The 19,353-nt window shown below is 40.6% G+C and overlaps 1 protein-coding gene across 6 annotated transcripts in view; it reads right to left on the bottom strand.

The window, feature by feature from the left end:
* Nucleotides 1-1,404: 1,404 nt before the first annotated feature.
* The window catches only part of CCDC15 (coiled-coil domain containing 15), an 83,181-nt gene continuing 65,232 nt past the window's right edge, over nucleotides 1,405-19,353 (bottom strand). For 5 of the 6 annotated variants that reach the window (XM_027581351.2, XM_027581354.2, XM_027581352.2 and 2 more), the window contains 3 exons: nucleotides 3,225-3,401; nucleotides 2,871-3,019; nucleotides 1,406-2,318 (listed from right to left, as the gene is read on the bottom strand). In XM_027581351.2, the coding sequence (XP_027437152.2) occupies nucleotides 2,197-2,318; nucleotides 2,871-3,019; nucleotides 3,225-3,401 (448 nt within the window). In that variant the 3' untranslated portion in view covers nucleotides 1,406-2,196. Of the gene's footprint in view, nucleotides 2,319-2,870; nucleotides 3,020-3,224; nucleotides 3,402-19,353 lie in introns of all 6 variants that reach the window. The other variant, XM_027581353.2, reaches the window with a different exon arrangement.

The following is a 19,353-nucleotide window of genomic DNA, read 5'->3' as shown; positions in this document are numbered from 1 at the left end:
CCAAGAGAAATGAAAACATATGTCCACAAAAAAAATTGTCAATAAATATTCATCGCAGCATTATTCATAATAGCCAATTACTAGAAACAGCCCAAATGTTCAACTGATGAATGAGTAAATAAAATGTGGTATCCATAGAGTGAAGTATTAGTGGGCAACAAAAAGCAGTGAAGTATTGATACATGCTACAACATGGAAAAATCTTAAAAACATTATACTAAACAAAAGATTCCAGTCACAAAAAACTATATATTGTATGATTCCATTTATATGAAAAGTCCAGAATAGACAAATCTACAGAGACCAAAAGTAGGTTGGTGATTGCCTAAAGCTGAGCAAGGACAGAATGGAAAGTGTATGGTATGGAATAGGTATGGAATTTTTCTTCTTAAAATTTTTAATTGTGGTTAAAAAAAGCCACATAAACTAAAATTTACCACTGTAATTATGTATAAGTGTACAGTTCAGTAATATTAAGTAGATTCACATTATTGTAAAATCGATCTCCAGAACTTTTTCATATTGCAAAACTGAAACTCTATCCTTTAAACAACTTCCCATTTCCTCCTCCCCCCAGGCCCTGGCAATGACTATTCTACTTTCTGTCTCTGTGAATTTGACTACTCTAGGTTCTCATGTTAAGTGGAATCATACTATATTTGTCTTTTTGTGACTTTACTTCACTCAGCAGAATGAACTTAGTGCTCATCCGTATTATAGCACGTGATAGTATTTCTTTCCTTTTTCAGGCTGAGTAATATTCCATTTTATATTTATATACATACCACATTTTGTTTATACATTCATCTGTTGGCTCAGCAACTGGGTTGCTTCCACTTCTCTGCGATTGTGAATAATGTTGCCATGAACATGGTATGCAAATATCTGTTCAAGATCCTACTTCCAATTATTTTAGATACATACCCAAAAGTGGAATTGCTGGATTATGGAGGCATCTCCTTAGAATGACAAAATTATTCTAAAATTTGACAGTGGTGATAGTTGCACAATCCTAGAATATACTAAAAACCACTGAATCGTACACTTCAAATGCGTAAATCATATGGTATATAAATTATATCTTGACAAAACTGTTTAAAAAATACAACTCTTAAATAAGGCTGAATCGTGGATATAATTACTTAAAGATTTTGACTGAACTAGATTATTAATCTAGTTAAATAACCAGTCAATCTTGTCATACAGGTAATTTTGGCTCTTATTTTCGATGACCTGACTAGATATTTAGTTTTTTGAGACGTAACCTAAGCGCTTCTTCAACTCTGATCCATTAGAGAAAAGTAAGAAAAAGGAATTCTCAGTATCTTTAATCCAATACTAAACTTCTTCATATTTTGTGTCAGAAAATACTGTGAAGAAATAACAAATTCATACTAATACTAACTATAGCAATTTTTATTTCATCTGCTTTGTAGCTTTGCCATTCACCAGATTTTTAAAAGACAGGGATAAATAAGGCAGGACTTGATTACTCACTTTGACTTCAGATTTACTTTTTGAAATGTCACTCACAATGATTTCACATAGAAGATGCTCAAAAGACAGAAGGTTTATTCACTTTATTTTTGCAATACAAAATTATAAAATTAAAAAGTCCTAAGTCCAATGTCACTGAATGGGGAAAGAGGTAATAAGTTAAAAAACCAGGAAAGAAAAATCTTGAGAAAAAAAATGTGCATCAAATTCAGATTCTTCTCACCTCTAACTGTTATACACAACTAGAAAAGCTATCAGCAATACAGATGGCCACTGATACTTAGAAACTCATTTCATCATCTTTTTGGCTTTATCTAGACATTTTCATATCTTGTCAAGATTCAAAGATACACTTTTAGAAAGATAATAAATGAGATAATCTCAAAGATTTCTCATGATCTCCTCTGATCAGAGCAGAGCTAAGTAAAAAAAACCTTACTGGTCTGACTGATCATTTTTAAAACAATAGACTCTATAGAGTTCACAGCAAAAACACAAGTTTAGAGGTCGACTTTCAATTTCAGTCCAAGCAGAGACTGAAACAATGGTTATGATCTAATTATAGAGATGGTTGTCACGTTGGGACAGTCCTTCTTTCCAGATTACACGTCTTATACATTTTAACAGTTTTCCTAAATAATCTCTCAGGGTTGATTTTAAGTGAAGACTGAAATACTAACAATTGGATTCGGATTCTCATTATAGATTTTTCAAAGTCCGTCTGTGTGCAGAAGCCAAATTATGCATGGCAACTCGAACAGTTGAGGTCCCCTCCGGGATATCACAGGAATTGATGACCGAATGTAGTGCCCGGGTATATGCTGCAAATAAAGGTTTGCACAGTGATGAATGAAGTCAGATTCTAAACTACTCACTCTCCCAACCTCCTTCCCATTAGTACTGCTTCTCTACAAGTCTCATAGGTATTAACTTTGCCTATTCATTGAATAAATATTTATTGAGTACTTAGTACATGCCAAGCACTCCATGAGGACATGTTAAGTAACACTAAAGTATTTGGATAATAGGGAATTCAACTGGACAGAGGCCTAACTTAGATGGCCATAAAACACAAGTTCTAATTTCTTCATTTATAGGAGGACCTGGAAGCCAAGTCCCCCTACAGTGGAGTAGAAATATTTCCCCAGCATTAATGGAGACAGAAGATAGCAGATCTCAAAAAAGATTATAACTCACTATAATTGTTTTTATTGTCTCAGAGTTGTTTTGTAAATGAGTTATAACAATCTCTGATATACAGTAAACACCCAATAAATGCTAACTTGCTATAATCACTACATTTATTGTTTGGTGTTTTTTTTTTTTTTTTTTTAATTGCCACCAGGCCCCAACCATTCCTTTAAGAAGCTTACCTCTATGGTTTTTATAGAAAATACAATTGTTGGCACAGGTATCAGGATGAGCATCCCAAAAATCAGGACCACAGCAGCATAGTGGAGGTAAAGTAATATTATACAGCCTCATTTTCTCCTGGATCTGGGCTCGCAGAGCTTCTATATATCTATAAAGATACAGTATGATCAGGCGAAGTTAACCTCTAGGAAGAGAATGAGCATGAGTCCCTATTTGACTACCAGCTTTAACCGTTAAAACTATTTCATATCTCCATGCCTCAACTCTTCCTCTTTGTAATGGGAAACAGCACTGGGGGAAATACAGTGCTATTCCTCTAGAGCCAGGACTTTATGCAGAATTTTTCAAAATACCTTTGGCATTCCTTTTCTCTCTGTTGTTGTTTTTCTCTGGCTCCTTTTAGTTCCTCAAGTTTTAGCTGGGCTAGTATGTCACTCATCTTCTCCCCTGAATATAGCTCTTCAGGAAGGTTCACTCTTAGTATCCTCTGCTTTTCAGCATAACGTTGCCGCTCTTTCTCTTTTTTAATTCTGAGAATAAAATCATAACGTGGTTAGGAATTTCATAAAATCATTATTTAGAATTAGCTTCTAGACCCAAATAATTCAAGGAATTCCCAGAAATAAGAGAGTCAGGAAATCAGTTTAGCACCCCTAGAATAGCCTCAAAAATCCCTGCTGGCTGACTGGAGTTTAGTCTACAGCTCACAGAAATATACAGCTCTCAAATGGCAAGGACCACTGGTTATGGATACAAAGGTTTCGCTGTAAGAATCCAAGTACAAAAGCTTTCTTACCTTAGACAACCAAATAAATAGATAAATCAACCAACCAACCAACCAGACAAAATACAAAAACAATGGGTTTTATGACTCCGGACATCAGGCAATGAGAAACTGTGATTCTTGACAGATGGTAAACAAATGAAGTGAGCCCTGTTAACTGCCCCAGCCTACTGCCTTGTATGTTTCCATGCAGCGGCACAGGGTAGGAGTATTGAGGTAAGGCCTGGGAGACTCCCTAAGTTGAGAAGACAGGGCTGAAGGTCCAGGGACACAAAGGCAACTAGAGTTTGTAGAGGGAATACCAGAGAGCGGAGAGCTGTTCAAGAGCAAAAACCTGGAGACCCACAGAGGGTCTCCTTCTGATACACAGCAGAGTTCTGTGTACCTATTTGAGGAAATAACCTGAGGCTAGGGACAGAATCATCAAAATGGGTAAGAAGGGACAGTGCCTTATGCTCATACAGAGCTGGGAATAGTGCCTGTTCCCACCAATCAAACTTGAAAAACTCGTAACACACAGGGCATTGGGTAGAGTTTTCAGGATGATCTTATCTCCACAGTGGGGAATAATGATTAGTCTTTAACTGAGCACTGTTCCAGACACAACCTAATAAATTATAAAAGCTCCCAAAGTAATTTAACTGTACCCCAAAAGCTCAGAAAAATTTATAAGAACACAAAGCTACCCAGCAACCAACAAGGTAAAATTCACAATGTTTGACATCTAATCAAAGATTACCAAGGATGCAAAGAAGCAAGAAAACATACTCATAATGAAGAGACTAACCAATCAAAACCAACCTAGAACTGAGTTATTAGAATTAGCACAGGAAAACATTAGAACAGTTATTATGTCTACATTTTATATATTCAAATAGTTAAGATATAAAAAAGATAAGTCAAACTTCTTGAGATGAAAACTACAATTTCTGAAATGAAAAATACACTGGAGAACAAACCTATATCTAATGGAATCAATAACTAATAACCTTTCAAAACAGAAAGCACCAGGCCCACATGGGTTCACCAAATAATCATGGAAGAAATTATACCAATTCTCTGCAATCTTCTCTCAGAGGACAGAAACAGAAAGAATAACTCTTAACTCATTCTATGAGGCCAGCACTACCCTAATACCAAAACCAGACAAAGATATTACAGGAAAAGAAAACTAGAGGGGCACCTGGGTGGTTCAGTCAGTTAAGTACCCACCTTCAGCTCAGGTAGTGATCTCAGAGTCCTGGGATCAAGCAACACGTTGGGCTCCCTGCTTGGGAGGGAGTCTGCTTGTCCCTCTCTGCCCTCCCCCTGCTTATGCTCTCTCTGTCGGTCTCTCAAATAAATAAATAAAATATTAAAAAACCACCACAACTAGAGACCAATATTTCTCATGAACAAAAAGACAAAAATCCTCAAAAATGTTAGCACATCAAAACTAACAATATATAAAAAGAATTATATGCCAAGACCAAGTGGGATTTATCCCAGGAATGCAAGGCTAGTTCAACATGAAAAAAAAAATCAATTAATGTAATCTATCACATCAACAGGTTAAATAAGAAAAATCACAGGACCCTATAAATATATGTAGAAAAAGCATTTGACAAAATCCAACACCATTTATGATATGCCTGGTAAACTAGAAATAAAAGGAACTTCCTAAACTTGATAGAGAGTATCTACAAAAAACCTACAGCTAAGATCATACTCAAAGGAGAGAAACTAGACACTTGCCCACTAGGATCACGAATAAGGCAAGATAGTCTCCTCACCATTCGTTTTCAACATGGTACTGAAAGTCTTAGATAATGCAATAAGACAAGAAAAGGAAATAAAAGATAAACAAATTGGGAAGGAAAATAAAGCTGTGTTTGTTTCCAGATGATTTGACAGTCTATGTTCTTCCCAACCTGATTTATAGAATCAATGCAATCCCCAAAAAATCCCAAGAAGTTATTTTGTAGATAGTGACAAAGTGATTCTAAAGTTTATATGGTGAGGCAAAATTCCCAGAATAGCTAAGATAATATTGAGAGGAAAAAACAAAGTTAGAAGATACATTCTACTCAACTTCAAGACTTATTACAAAGCTACAGTAATCGAGACAGTATGGTATTGGTGGGAGAATAGACAAATAGAATAGGATGGAACAGAGAGCCCAGAAATAGACCCATCTTGGGGCGCTTGGGTGGCTCAGTAGTTAAGCGTCTGCCTTCGGCTCAGGTCATGATCCCAGGGTCCTGGGATCGAGCCCCACATCGGATTCCCTGCTCAGTGGGAAGCCTGCTTCTCCCTCTCCCACTCCCCCTGCTTGTGTTCCCTCTCTCGCTCTCTGTCAAATAAATAAAATCTTTAAAAAAAAAGACCCATTTTTTAAAAAAAATTTTTATTGTTATGTTAATCACCATACATTACATCATTAGTTTTGGATGTAGTGTTCCATGATTCATTGTTTGTGCATAACACCCAGTGCTCCACGCAGAATGTGCCCTCTTTAATACCCATCACCAGGCTAACCCATCCCACCACCCTCCTCCCCTCTAGAACCCTCAGTTTGTTTTTCAGAGTCCATCGTCTCTCATGGTATGTCTCCCCCTCCAACTTACTCCCCTTCATTCTTCCTGTCCTGCTATCTTCTTCTTTTTTTTTAACATATGTTGCATTATTTGTTTCAGAAGTACAGATCTGTGATTCAACAGTCTTGCACAATTCACAGCACTCACCATAGCACATACCCTACCCAATGTCTATCACCCAGCCACCCCATCCCTCCCACCCCCCACCACTCTAGCAACACTCAGTTTATTTCCTGAGATTAAGAATTCCTCATATCAGTGAGGTCATATGATACATGTCTTTCTCTGACTGACTTATTTCACTCAGCATAACACCCTCCAGTTCCAACCACGTCATTGCAAATGGCAAGATCTCATTCCTTTTGATGGCTGCATGATATTCCATTGTGTATATATACCACCTCTTCTTTATCCATTCATCTCTTGATGGACATCGTGGCTCTTTCCACAGTTTCGCTATTGTGGACATTGCTACTATAAACATTGGGGTGCACGTACCCCTTCGGATCCCTACATTTGCATCTTTGTGGTAAATACCCAGTAGTGCAATTGCTGGATCATATGGTAGTTCTATTTTCAACTGTTTGAGGAACCTCCATACTGTTTTCCAGAGTGGTTGCACTAGCTTGCATTCCCACCAACAGTATAGTAGGGTTCCGCTTTCTCCGCATCCCCGCCAACATCTGTCGTTTCCTGACTTGTTAATTTTCACCATTCTGACTAGTGTGAGGTGGTTATCTCATTGAGGTTTTGATTTGGATTTCCCTGATGCCGAGCGATGTTGAGCACTTTTTCATGTGTCTGTTGGCCATTTGGATGTCTTCTTTGGAAAAATGTCTGTTCATGTCTTCCGCCCATTTCTTTGATTGGATTATTTGTTCTTTGGGTGTTGAGTTTGATAAGTTCTTTATAGATTTTGGATACTAACCCTTTATCTGATATATCATTTGCAAATATTTTCTCCCATTCTGTTGGTTGTCTTTTGGTTTTGTGGACTGTTTCTTTTGCTGTGCCTTCAACAATGGTGTCTTCAACACCATTTGTTGAAGAGACTGTCTTTTTTCCATTGGACATTCTTTCCTGCTTTGTCGAAGAAGAGCTGACCATAGAGTTGAGGGTCCATTTCTGGGCTCTCTATTCTATTCCATTGAACTATGTGTCTGTTTTTGTGCCAGTACCATACTGTCTTGATGATGACAGCTTTGTAATAGAGCTGGAAGTCCGGAATTGTGATGCCGCCAGCTTTGCTTTTCTTTTTCAATATTCCTCTGGCTATTCGGGGTCTCTTCTGGTTCCATACAAATTTTAGGATTATTTGTTCCATTTCTTTGAAAAAAGTGGATGGTATTTTGATGGGGATTGCATTGAATGTGTAGATTGCTCTAGGTAGCATTGACATCTTCACAATGTTGGTTCTCCCAATCCATGAGCATGGAACGTTTTTCCATTTCTTTGTGTCTTCTTCAATTTCTTTCATGAGTATTTCATAGTTTTCTGAGTACAGATCCTTTGCCTCTTTGGTTAAATTTATTCCTAGGTATCTCATGGTTTTGGGTGCAATTGTAAATGGGATCGACTCCTTGATTTGTCTCTCTTCTGTCTTGTTGTTGGTGTATAGAAATGCCACTGATTTCTGTGCATTGATTTTATATCCTGCCACTTTACTGAATTCCTGTATGAGTTCTAGCAGTTTTGGGGTGGAGTCTTTTGGGTTTTCCACATACAGTATCATATCACCTGCAAAGAGTGAGAGTTTGACTTCCTCTTTGCCGATTTGGATGCCTTTGATTTCTTTTTGTTGTCTGATTGCTGTGGCTAAGACTTCTAATACTATGTTGAATAGCAGTGGTGATAGTGGACATCCCTGCCATGTTCCTGACCTTAGGGGAAAAGCTCTCAGCTTTTTCCCATTGAGAATGATATTCGCTGTAGGTTTTTCATAAATGGCTTTTATGATATTGAGGTATGTACCCTCTATCCCTATACTCTGAAGAGTTTTGATCAAGAAAGGATGCTGTACTTTGTCAAATGCTTTTTCTGCATCTATTGAGAGGATATATGATTCTTGTTCTTTCTTTTGTTAATGTATTGTATCATGTTGATTGATTTGTGGATGTTGAACCAACCTTGCAGCCCAGGGATAAATCCCACTTGGTCATGGTGAATAATCCTTTTTTTTTTTTTTTTTTAAGATTTTATTTATTTATTTGAGAGAGAGAGAATGAGAGATAGAGAGCACGAGAGGGAAGAGGGTCAGACGGAGAAGCAGACTCCCTGCCTAGCAGGGAGCCCGATGCGGGACTCGATCCCAGGACTCCAGGATCATGACCTGAGCCGAAGGCAGTCGCTTAACCAACTGAGCCACCCAGGCGCCCGTGAATAATCCTTTTAATGTACTGTTGGATCCTATTGGCTAGTATTTTGGTGAGAATTTTTGCATCCATGTTCATCAAGGATATTGGTCTGTAATTCTCCTTTTTGATGGGGTCTTTGTCTGGTTTTGGGATCAAGGTAATGGTGGCCTCATAAAATGAGTTTGAAAGTTTTCCTTCTATTTTTTGGAACAGTTTCAGGAGAATAGGTGTTAATTCTTCTTTAAATGTCTGATAGAATTCCCCTGGGAAGCCATCTGGCCCTGGGCTTTTGTTTGTTGGGAGGTTTTTGATGACTGCTTCAATTTCCTTAGTGGTTATAGGTCTATTCAGGTTTTCTAGTTCGTCCTGGCTCAATTTTGGTAGTTGATACATCTCTAGGAATGCACCCGTTTCTTCTAGGTTATCTAATTTGCTGGCATAGAGTTGCTCATAATATGTTCTTATAATTGTTTGTATTTCTTTGGTGTTGGTTGTGATCTCTCCTCTTTCATTCATGATTTTGTTGATTTGGGTCATTTCTCTTTTCTTTTTGATAAGTCTGGCCAGGGGTTTATCAATCTTGTTAATTCTTTCAAAGAACCAGCTCCTAGTTTCGTTGATCTGTTCTACTGTTCTTTTGGTTTCTAGTTCATTGATTTCTGCTCTGATCTTTATGATTTCTCTTCTCCTGCTGGGTTTAGGCTTTATTTGCTGTTCTTTCTCCAGCTCCTTTAGGTGTAGGGTTAGGTTGTGTATTTGAGACCTTTCTTATTTCTTGAGAAAGGCTTGTATTGCTATATACTTTCCTCTCAGGACTGCCTTTGCTGTATCCCAAAGATTTTGAACAGTTGTGTTTTCATTTTCATTGGTTTCCATGAATTTTTTTAATTCTTCTTTAATTTCCTGGTTCACCCATTCATTCTTTAGTAGGATGTTCTTTAGCCTCCATGTATTTGAGTTTTTTCCGACTTTCCTCTTGTGACTGAGTTCTAGTTTCAAAGCATTGTGGTCTGAAAATATGCAGGGAATGATCCCAATCTTTTGGTACCGGTTGAGACCTGATTTGTGAATTAGGATGTGATCAATTCTGGAGAATGTTCCATGGGCACTAGACAAGAATGTGTATTCTGTTGCTTTGGGATGGAATGTTCTGAATATGTCTGTGAAGTCCATTTGGTCCAGTGTGTCATTTAAAGTCTTTATTTCCTGGGCGCCTGGGTGGATCAGATGGTTAAGCGTCTGCCTTCGGCTCTGGTCATGATCCCAGGGTCTTGGGATCTAGTCCCACATCGGGCTCCCTGCTCCTTGGGAGCCTGCTTCTCCCTCTGCCTCTCTCTCTCTCTCTCTCTCTGTCTCTCATGAACAAATAAATAAAATCTTCAAAAAAATAAAGTCTTTATTTCCTTGTTGATCTTTTGCTTAGATGATCTGTCCATTTCAGTCAGGGGGGTGTTAAAGTCCCCCACTATTATTGTATTGTTGTCAATGTGTTTCTTTGCTTTTGTTATTAATTGCCTTATAAAAGTGGCTGCTCCCATGTTAGGGGCATAGATATTTACAATTGTTACATCTTCTTGTTGGATAGACCCTTTAAGTAGGATATAGTGTCCTTCTTCATCTCTTATTACAGTCTTTGTTTTAAAATCTAATTTGTCTGATATAAGGATTGCCACCCCAGCTTTCTTTTGGTGTCCATTAGCATGGTAAATGGTTTTCCACCTCCTCACTTTCAATCTGGGGGTGTCTTTGGGTCTAAAATGAGTCTCTTGCAGACAGCATATCGATGGGTCTTGTTTTTTAATCCAATCTGATAGCCTGTGTCTTTTGATTGGGGCATTTAGCCCATTTACCTTCAGGGTAACTATTGAAAGGTATGAATTTAGTGCCATTGTATTGCCTGTAAGGTGACTGTTACTGTGTATTGTCTGTGTTCCTTTCTGATCTATGCTGCTTTTAGGCTCTCTCTTTGCTTAGAGGACCCCTTTCAATATTTCTTGGGAGGGCTGGTTTCGTGTTTGCAAATTCCTTTAGTTTTTGTTTGTCCTGGAAGCTTTTTATCTCTCCTCTATTTTCAATGACAGCCTAGCTGGATATAGTATTCTTGGCTGCATATTTTTCTCGTTTAGTGCTCTGAAGATCTCATGCCAGTCCTTTCTGGCCTGCCAGGTCTCTGTGGATAGGTCTGTTGCCAATCTAATATTTCTACCATTTTAGGTTACATATCTCTTCTCCCGAGCTGCTTTCAGGATTTTCTCTTTGTCTCTGAGACTCGTAAGTTTTACTATTAGATGTCGGGGTGTTGACCTATTTTTATTGATTTTGAGAGGGGTTCTCTGTGCCTCCTGGATTTTGATGACTGTTTCCTTCCTCACATTAGGGAAGTTCTCTGTTATTATTTGCTCCAATATACCTTCTGCCCCTCTCTCTCTTTCTTCTTCTTCTGGGATCCCAATTATTCTAATGTTGTTTCATCTTATTGTATCGCTTATCTCTCGAATTCTGCCCTCGTGATCCAGTAGTTGTTTCTCTCTTTTTCTCAGCCTCTTTATTTTCCATCATTTGGTCTTCTATATCGCTGATTCTCTCTTCTGCTTCATTTATCCTAGCAGTTAGTGCCCCCATTTTTGATTGCACCTCATTAATAGCCTTTTTGATTTCGATTTGGTTAGATTTTAGTTCTTTTATTTCTCCAGAAAGGGTTTCTCTAATAACTTCCACGCTTTTTTCAAGCCCAGCTAGTATCTTTAAAGTCATGATTCTGAACTCTAGTTCCGACATTGTACTAATGTCCGTATTGAGTAGGTCCCTGGCTGACAATACTACCTCTTGTTCTTTTCGCTGAGGTGACTTTTTTGTCTTGTCATTTTGTCCAGAGGAGAATAGATGGATGAGAGAACAAAATGCTAACAGGTTAACAATGTCCCCAGCAAATATACTCTATACAAATCAGAAAAGACCTGAAACCAGGGGAAAAGAAAGGGAAAGAAAGAAAAAGGAAAGAGAAAAAAACAAAAAACAAAAACAAAAAGATAAAAACAAAAACAGAACAATACAAAAAAAAAAACAGAATACGATCAAATATGATCAGGGTAGTGCATAGATCAGTGCCACACACTAGATTTTGGGCGTATTTTGGTCTGTTAGAAAAAAGTGCCTCCTAAAATTTTAAAGGAAGAAAGACTTATATTTGTACAAAATAAGGGTTGATACAATGAAGGGATGGAAGATGATTGTGAAGATGAAAATTATAAAAGATTTTATAAAAGGAATTGATAAGAAGTTGTTTGAAAAAAGAAAGAAGATTTAAAAAAAAAAAAGGGAGAGAATGTGATCAGGCAGGAGACTAGAACAAAGCCATACACTAGTGATTTAGGGTATATTTTGATCTGTTAGAAGAAACTGTATCTCAAAATTTTAAAGAGAGAACAACTTATGTATATATATATATATATATATATATATATATATATATATATATGCCAAAAATAAGGGTAACTACTATGAAGGGATAAAATATGACTCTAAAAATGAACAATAAAAAATGTGTTTTTAAAAAAGGGATTGATAAGATGTTGGTTGAAAAAGGGAAAAAGAAAAATTAAAAAAAAAAACAGTTAAAAAAATTAACTTTGAAAAACTAATGAATCATGGTAAAAAAAAAGCCATGAATTCTATGTGCAGTATTCCCCTAGCACTGGAGTTCTCCCGTTCTCCTTGATCGGTAAACTTGGTCTTGGCTTGCTGGCTGTTCGTGCTGATCTTCTGGGGGGGGGCCTGTTGCCCTGGTTCCCAAATGTCTTTGCCGGAGGCGGAATTGCCCCGCCCTTGTCGGTCAGGGCTAAGCAAGCTGCTCGGGTTTGCTCTCAGGAGCTTTTGTTCCCTGCAAGCTCTCATACAGCTTTGGAGGACCAGGGTGAAAATGGTGGCCTCCCAATCTCCACCCAGAGGAGCTGAGAACTCGGGGCCCCGCTCCTCAGTGCACCCCCAGAGAAAAGCAGTCACTCCCGTCTCCCCGGTCTCCGGCCGCACTCCGTGCTCACCCGGCCTGTGACCGAGAGTTTCTATCTCTGGCACCCGACCCCGTGTGGAGTCTCCAAACCCAGCAGATCCCTGCGGTGCACTCCCGCACCGCTCCTCCCCGGGGAGGAAGGGGAGTCTTCCCAGCTCTGCCACTTGTTGGGTCCCTGCTGGAGGAGCAGTGGCCCGACTGGGCCACGGATCAGTTTATGGCAACCCCGAGCTGAGAGCCCGCGCCTCAGCTCCGTCTCTGCAGCCGGCTTCCCCGCTCCGATTCCTGGGAGCTCTGCTGCACTCAGGCACCCCCAGTCTTTCTGTGACCCCGAGGGTCCTGAGACCACACTATCCCGCGAGGGTTCCACCCCCCGCTTAGCCACTGGAGCGACGTCCCTCAGCGGAGCCAACTTCTTAAAAGTTCCGATTTTGTGCTCCGTGGCTCTATCACTTGCCAGAAGCGGCCGACGGAGGCCCCTCCCCCGCCGTCTATCCTCCCGAAAATCACCTCAGATTCACTTCTCCGAACGTCCTACCTTCCAGTAAGTGGTCGCTTCTCTGTTCAGAGAGTTGTTGCTACTGTCTTCTTCGATCTCCTGTTGAGTTCGTAGGTGTTCAGAATGGTTTGATCCCTATTCAGCTGAATTCCTGAGACCAGACGAAATCCAGGTCTCCTACTCCTCCGACATCTTGCTCCACCCCCAAAAATAGACCCATCTTAATAGAGTCACCAATCTTCGACAAAGAAGCAAAGGCAATGCAATGGCACAAAGACAGTCTCTTCAACAAATGGTGCGGGAACAACTGAATATCCACATGCAAAAAAATGAATGTAGACATAGACCTTACACTCACAAAAGTAACTCAAAAAGGGTCACAGAATTAACTATAAAATACAAAACTACAAAACTCCTAGAAGATAACTTAGGAGAAAATCTACATGATCTTGGGTATGGTGATGACATTTTAGATACATACCAGAGGCATGATCCATAAAAGAAACAACTGAAAAGCTAGACTCCATTAAAATCAGAAACTTCTGCTCTGCAAAAGGCACTGTCAAAAGAGTGAGAAGACAAACCACAGACTGGTAGAAAATATTTGCAAAAGATATCTGGGAAAAGACTATTAACCAAATATACAAAGAACTCTTACAACTCAACAATAAGAAAACAAACCTGATTTAAAAATGAGCCAAAGACCTGAACGGACACCTCAGCAAAGAATATACAGAGTTGACCTTGAACAACACTAGTTTGAGCTGCATGGATCCACTTACATGTGGATTTTTTAAATAAAGATTTTATTTATTTATTTGACAGAGAAATAGAGAGCACAAGTAGGCAGAGAGGCAGGCAGAGGGAGAGGGAGAAGCAGACTCCCGACTGAGCAGGGAGCCCAATGCGGGGCTCAATCCCAGGACCCTGGGATCATGACCTGAGTTGAAGGCAGCCACTTAATCGACTGAGCCACCCAGGCGCCCCAGATTTTTTTATAGTACAGTACTGTAAATGTATTTTTTGTTTTCTTATGATTTCCTTAATAACATTTTCTTTTCTCTAGCTTATTTTATTGTAAGAATACAGTATATAATACATATACCACACAAAACATGTGTTAATCAACTGTATGTTATTGTGAAGGCTTCTAGTCAACAACAGATTGTAAGTAGTTAAGTTTGGGGAGAGTCAAAAGTTACAGGTGGATTTCAACAGAGCGGAATATCACTGCCCCTAACTCCCACATTGTTCAAAGGTCATATGATTATGGGATCATGCGTTCGTGATGAGTAAGTCAATTATTGAATGGTGAGGTTACCCTCTGGTGAGCATTAATATGGAAAACAAATATCTTCATATCTTTTGCCCAGAGAGGTCTGTACATTTACCTCTTCCCCAGACGTCCTTGTCACCAACTTCCCAATAATGTTCCTTTCAAATCTCTGACCATCCAGCCAAACCACTGACCACAGCCCATGGATCAACACGAACTCTTACCTCTGTATAAGCATAAGAGTTTAGGTTGAACGAACAATAATATATCTTAGATCACCAAAACAGAGTCATAATGGCCCTTCAATCAATTCCCAGACTTGAGGCAATTTACAGACCAAGAACCTCTTTGAATGAAGCGGAATCCAGGTCCCTTTGAGGAAGGACCTTGTTATACGGTAAAAATGTTATACTGCTAATCTTTCTCTCAGTCTTCCCCAAAGGGACCATGATCTACTAGCCAGATGCCATAGGTCTCTATGAGTCAGACTGCTGTGACTATTGTTTTGGCTCAGCTGTCCAGTTATGGTAACCACATCCCTCTTGTCCTGCCACTGCGGAATCCCACTATCCCTACTGCACCAGGGATCCCAGTTTGCTGGCTGCAGTTGCTACTGTAACGTTTGACCTACAGAGAAGAGTGACCACAGAGCTCTTCAAGGATGCTGAGGCTCCCCTCACAAATTTCTCACAGTGGTGATAAAAGGTGTGCCCTCTTGACCCTCCCAGATTTGGTGAACAGGTCTTACATGATAAGTCCACTCTAACATACCAACCTCCTTAAGCTTTTGGATATCTTCCTCTATAATATACCAAAGCAGTTCTGGTTTAACTTCATTTTGTGTAGGCTACTTTGGGTCCATGGTTTAGTCAACCAACCAGACTGTTAAAGACTTCTAACCCCTCAATCCCAAACACTGAATTTGGAGTCTCTACTGAGTGGGCCCATACCAATAAATTCTGTCTGATCCAACTTTATATTCCATCCACCATGATCCTAACCTTTTATGACCCAGTCTACACATACCCCCCAAATTGCTCTCTATATAAATTGGAAAATAGTTTTTTTTTTGGAGTGTAGTATATCTCCTCATAGGTCACACTTGGTATCTCACTTGGGGCCTGCTGGGACTTGAATCTAGTTATAGGTTGAGAAACTAAGAGTGCTGTTAGTCGTAGCAAATTAATACAGGCCCAAACCAGGGCAGAGGCTACAGGGATGGGTAGGAGGGTGTGATGGTTAATTTTATGTGTCAACTTGGTTTCAAGGACCATGGGGTGCACATTATTCTGGGTGCCTCTGTGAAGATGTTTTTGGACGAGATTAACATTTACATCAGTAGACTACCTAGAGCACATTGCCCACCCTAATGTGGGTGGGCCATGTCCAATCAATTTCAGGACTGAATAGAACAAAAAGGCTGACCCTCCAAAGAGTAAGAGGGAACTGCTCCAGACCCTGACTGCTTGGAACTAAGACATTAGTCTTTTCCTGCCTTTAGACTCAAACTGAAACATTGGCTCTTCCTGAGTATTAAGCCTGCCAGCGTTTGTTTTTTTTAAAGTTTACTTACTTACTTTTAAGAAATCTCTGCACCCAACATGGGGCACAAACTCATAACCCTGATATCAAGAGTCACATGCTCTACCAACTGAGCCAGCCAGGCGCCCCGAGCCTGCCAGCCTTTGAATGGTAACTACACCATCAGCTCTCCTGGTCCTGACTGCAACTAAACCATAAACTCTCCTGGGTCTCCAGCTTGCAGATCTTGGAATCTTGCCAGTCTCAGTAATAGTGTGAACCAAATCCTTACAATAAAGCGTGCACACACACACACACACACACACACATTATCAGTTCTGTTTCTCTGGAGAACCCTGACTAAAACAGAGGGAAAGAATGAGAAGAGACATTAGAAGAAAGAATGAATAAGTCTTAGCAACTGATAAAATACAGATTTGGAGGACAGGGGAAAGAGACAAGAAGACTCAGCCAGAGGATAGTGTGTTTGAGATAAGTAAGTGAAGAGAATGAACAGGTTTGGAGAAGAAGACAGTGCATCTGATTTACCCAGCCTGAGTTTGACAGGCATGGGATACACCCAGGGGCAGATGTATAGGTTCCTGGAGGGAACCTCGGACTAGTTCTTGGAAAATACGTCTAGTCATGAGAAAATAATGGGAGTCATCTCTACATAGACTTGAAATTTTAGAGTGAATGAGACCATGTAGATTATTTCAAAGATCCTAATCAGCTCTGACTCTCTATGATGAGCCTGAATTCTGGCATTATAACTGTCCCAGTTCCAATATTCTTAAAGGTAACTTGGACCTAAGCCTTTTCAAACTTACAGACTGATATTGTTGATTACTGCTTCAGAGACCACTGCCGGAATCCCTCCCATACCACCCCTGCTAGATGGTCACCCTCTATCTACTAATGCCTAGAGGGACAAAAAGCTCACTTCTCCTCAAAGCTGCCCATTTCTCTTTAGTCTGGAAGAAAAAAAGGCAGATTCTTGAGAGAAGGCCAGAATGAAAAGGGACTTAGGGGGAAAGATTTGCCAGTAAAATAGAGGAAGCAGTATGTGGTCCACTGAGGAACAAAGGTAGGTTGGTATCAGGGAAGTCAAAAGAAGTGTAAATCAAGAAGCTCCAGGAGAGTTAGAACTTAGGCTCCTGGAGTTACAGATGAGTAGGCCCCTGAGGATTGAGGAAAGGTTGATTCCAAAGGAGTGGCAGAAACTAAAGTCAGATTCCCAGGGGCTAAAGATAGGTTTGATGAGAGGAATAAGAGTGTTGACTGCTTCTTCAAGCAAGGGCTCTTTTAGTGGACTTTGCATTTCCCCTCCAACAACAAGGTGCATTTGAGCCTTTCTTGGTACTTATAAATGGAGAACCCATCTCTGTTATGAATACTTGACTACATGAATACAATTTAGGAGGCAGGTGTAGAAGAGTTCACCTTTGAACGATTACTTTATAAAGTGGGATGTATTTTGCAGATACAATTTTATGATGGCTCATATCCATACACAGTTAGGCTAGAGTCATCTATCGCTGCATTATAAATCACCCCTACAACTTAATGGCAGAAAACAACAATAAAGACTTATCCCATTATTTTTGTGGGTCAGGAATGCACACAAGGCAGAGTGGGGACAGTTTATCTCTGTTCCTTGATGTCCAAGGCCTCAGCTGAGACTCAAATGCTGAGAAGCTAGAATCATCTGAAGGCTTAACTGAGCCTGGAGGATGTTTCTGGACATGGTTCATTCATGTGCCTGGCAAGTTCATGCTGGAAATTGGTTCCTCCTGACATGATCTCCACAGTGTTGCTTGAATGTCCTCAAAACAGAGTGTCTGGCTTCCCAGAGTGAGCAGTTCAAGGGCCCACGGTGGAAGCTGCAAATTTTGTTAATGATCTCGCCTGGGAAGCCACACACCATCAGTCTGCATATCCTATTGGTCACACGGATCAGCCCTCTTCGCTGTGTGCGGGGACGATACAAAGGTGTGGATACCAAGAGATGCGGATCATTAGGGGCCACCTTGGAGGCTGGCTGCCACACCTGGCATGACAGAGGTCAGTTAAGGCCAGATCAGAGCAGTACTGACAGAATGCTAAAGGGCAGGCAACTGTCAGAGGCCCAAGCCTAACTGAGGTGGTTCACTGATGTCTTGGCTAGTCCAGCCATGGGGTCTATAGATGCTGTTCTTGGTCTATCGGATTTTTCATCAGCCCAAGTCAATAACCTTCCATAGGTGGACAGTTTATAATTTCCCAAAAGGGAAGCATCAGCTGGAATCTTCAAAGCAAAGCCACACAAAGCTTTGCTGCTTTGCTGGTCTGGACAAACTCGTTGCCTGACACACATCCCTGGGATGCACAGTTTCTGGAGGCACATTTTCTGTGGCTGCTAATGAATTTCGAGCTGAGTAGGAAGGGGGAGTGAAACAGCAGAGCGTCAAAAAGGATTCTCCACTGAGCAAAGCTAAAAAGAAACCTACACTGACATAGTAGATTTGCATGAAAATAGTCTTTTCACTCTTTGTAAACCGCCATAAATAGGGACGCGCGCAACATGCTGCAGGAGCTAGCAGGAGTTTCCACTCTGACGCACTATGTTGCCTGCTGGGGCATCCCTGCAGCTATTCTGCTGACCCCCAGGACAAGTGAAAGACCAACATGTTTCCTTCTCATCACCTCCTCCATCCCCTGCTGGGAGCTTTCCTGCCATTTTGCCTTTCCAGATGGAATGACTGTGGCTCAGGACAGCGTAGACGGCTTGTCCTGAACAGAAGGGCAGGGAAAACCAGTGGAGAGGATGCAAAAGGGCTCGGTAAACATGGGAGAGATACTGGGGTGCCAAGAGCACAGCTGCCCCGCTAGAGAAGTGTTGCTTAGAACGCACTCCCTCTTCTTCCAGGGCAGGAACGCCTCAGACAGGAGTGCCTCAGTTCTCGATGGAGCTCCCTACAGCTGAGACCCGCTGCTTCTGAACAGCTAAGTCAAGGTGGAAAGGAAGGGATTTTCCTCCCGGAAACCAAGGACTTCTGTTTCCATTACACAGCCGGTGTTATTATCATGCTGTGTGACCAAGGAAAGTCTCAATCTTTCCACTGGTAGTTTCTTCATCTGTGGATAAGAATAATCCGCTTCTCTGGAGCCTGGACGTGTAGTTACTAAGTGCAGAAGGAATGAATGAATATTCACCGAACTCCAAAACATCATTAGGTAGGTGAAAGGCTTACAAGGGAAACTGGGCAAAAGTGTTATTTTGCCCTCCAGTAACTCCCCCTGGCTTCCTTCAGAGCTGTAGGGGAAACTGGGCAAAAATGTTATTTTGCTCTCCAGTAATTCCCCTGGCTTCCTTCAGCACTGTGTGGCATTAAGACAAGGCCACAGACTTGGGAGCCGAATGCCTGGACACCTGCTTGCTCTATCTTACTATGTGCCTGGAACACACTGCTCCCCAGGGGGC

Source organism: Zalophus californianus, chromosome 11 (genome assembly GCF_009762305.2).
Source record: "Zalophus californianus isolate mZalCal1 chromosome 11, mZalCal1.pri.v2, whole genome shotgun sequence".
In the NCBI taxonomy this organism is placed as follows: Eukaryota; Metazoa; Chordata; class Mammalia; order Carnivora; family Otariidae; genus Zalophus; species Zalophus californianus.
This window is presented reverse-complemented; position numbering and strand designations above follow the sequence as displayed.